At 28.6% G+C, this 2,500-nt stretch overlaps 1 protein-coding gene across 1 annotated transcript in view; it reads right to left on the bottom strand.

The window, feature by feature from the left end:
* LOC113809213 (V-type proton ATPase subunit D) overlaps positions 1 to 2,500 on the bottom strand; it is a 19,914-nt gene that overhangs the window by 10,859 nt on the left and 6,555 nt on the right. The window contains exon 4 of the mRNA XM_027360744.2: positions 138 to 353. Within this exon, the coding sequence (XP_027216545.2) occupies positions 138 to 353 (216 nt within the window). The remainder of the gene's footprint in view (positions 1 to 137; positions 354 to 2,500) is intronic.

Below are 2,500 nucleotides of genomic sequence, written 5' to 3'. Positions count from 1 at the left end.
GTGAATTACTTACCTAATAATAATATACTTACCTATTTAACAAAGAAATATTTCCTTAAATGATAAAATGGTTCTCATCTAAATAACACCTTCCTTCATTAATCTCCTACAGGCACATAATGCTAAAGGAAACTCACCGTGCTCAATGGCATTCACACGACGGTTGGTAAGCTTCACAACGTTGTCAAGTGTAACGAAGGAGGCTTGCAGAGAGGCCAGATCCACAAGCAGCTCAATGGCTCTCTTGTAGTTGATCTTGAGCTTGGCCATTTGCTGACCACCTCGAGAGAGACCTGTAAGCTCGTACTGGTCTACTCCATCCTCAAAACTCTCAAACACCGGCAGGTTGGTACCTTAAATAAAGTGAGAATCTTGTTATAAAGTATTTAATTATGCCATTAACTTCTGATAAACAAAGATATATGTATACTTTTAATAATTTGATGTTTACAAAAAAACACTTGCTTACAGGTCCTGAAAACTTTCTATATACAGCCATTGTTCCAGTTACATACAAAATCAGAGATATTGCATAATATGATAGGGGAGTTTTGTGTATGCATACACTGAGCATTCTCCATAATGTGAAGAGAAGTATTGCAACATACAAAATACATTAAATGATAATGATAGTGATGATTAGTAATGAATACATAAATGATATGATAGATATATTATATATTAATAATATATATGTAATAATTAACTCTACAACCAAGAGTAAAAATTATTAAATTTCAGCTTCAATCATTATTGCTTCCTCCTTTACTGCTTAATACTCTGATTTTATTCACCATTTAGCAATCATTAAGGCTGTTTTAAAGCTTAAGTCATTAAAAAGCATGTTTTAGAAATATGCATCAGACTAAAGACAACTGATTCCTACTCCATAAAAACAAGTAACAGCTACTAAAGATGAACTTTTTTCTTTTCAGATTCTTTTTAAAGTTACACTGACAAACACCTATCGTTGATAACTTCTTATACAAATATTTTACAATTCTAAAGTTTCATACATTCTTTAGTCCTAACAGTTCATTTATGAAGAATAAAATATGATACTTACTATGCATATTCTTATTTTTCCCATTATATTTGTGCAACCTTAAATTCTTTTCCAAACTACTGGAATGATCAATTCAAACTTTTAAAAACATTAAACTCAGAAACAAAATACGAGTTGTACTTTCCACAACAATATACAATATCAGTTGTAATACAAAATACAGCGTGCTATGCTACGCTGAATATACTGGCAGTGAAATTAAACTGATATCCTATTCCTTATATTTTTTCCTGAAAATTTCAATAATTTTCTTCAAAGCAGAGTTCAATACAGCAATCAAGAAGGTTTTTCAAAATTAAATAATAATGAACAATTACTGGATACTGAACTAATACTCAATACCATTGATTTTCAGAATATTATTTCCTCACTTTGTTCATTTTCTCCCTTGGTAATTAGTCATTCTTTAACTAGATAATTTTAAATTCTTTAAATTCATTCATCTTCCCTCACCAAAGTCCTTATCACACAATAAACCTTTTGCTTGAAAAAATATAACTCTATATATATTACAACTGGGATACTAAATATATCAAAACAAATAAGACAAAATTATATAATTTAACCCTTAAGTCTAAGGACACCCATCTGTTACAATCAGCATACAAAACAAGACAAAATTACCAAATAAGGATTCAGAGCGTGAACAATCCCCGTTTCCTCCACATTAACAAAACTTAATGACGATATAATAAGGTGGACAAACAACAAGTGATGCAAAACATGGACCTATTGATTCTGTAGACCACCATCCCTCACAATGAGCTAGGAATGGTTGGGGTCCTATTCCCTCAAAGCACCAGAGGGCCTCCAACTCTCAAACTAGACCAGCATCCAGGCGCCTCAGACTACTACACCACTGAGCGCACACAAATCAATAGAAAAAAACCTATGTAATAAAAATAATGACAAAAAATTTTAAATTCATAATATGAAACCAATGCCCGGATCGAAGATGTTAATTAGAATTATTTATAAATGGGCAAGATCACACAAAGATATAAAATTATCTACAAGACATAATATCATAACTAACAAAATAAAAAACAATAATAACAATGAAACTAAAACATTATTGTTATAATGATAATAATAACAATAACAATAATTATAATAATGATAATGATAATGATAATGATAATGATAATGATAACGATAACGATAACGATAACGATAACGATAACGATAACGATAACGATAACGATAACGATAATAATAATAATAATAATAATAATAATAATAATAATAATAATAATAACAACAACAACAACAAATAACAATAACAATAAAAATAACAGCAACAACAATAATAACAAAAATTATAATAATAAAAATAATAACAAGAAATATAAAAACAATAGTAATAATAATAATAATGATAATAAGAAAAATAATAATGATAATAATAATAATAATAATAATAATAATAATAAT

The sequence above is a fragment of the Penaeus vannamei genome, chromosome 7, assembly GCF_042767895.1.
Source record: "Penaeus vannamei isolate JL-2024 chromosome 7, ASM4276789v1, whole genome shotgun sequence".
In the NCBI taxonomy this organism is placed as follows: domain Eukaryota; kingdom Metazoa; phylum Arthropoda; class Malacostraca; order Decapoda; family Penaeidae; genus Penaeus; species Penaeus vannamei.
The sequence above is the reverse complement of the archived record's forward strand: the minus strand, read 5'-3'. Positions and strand labels throughout refer to the sequence as shown.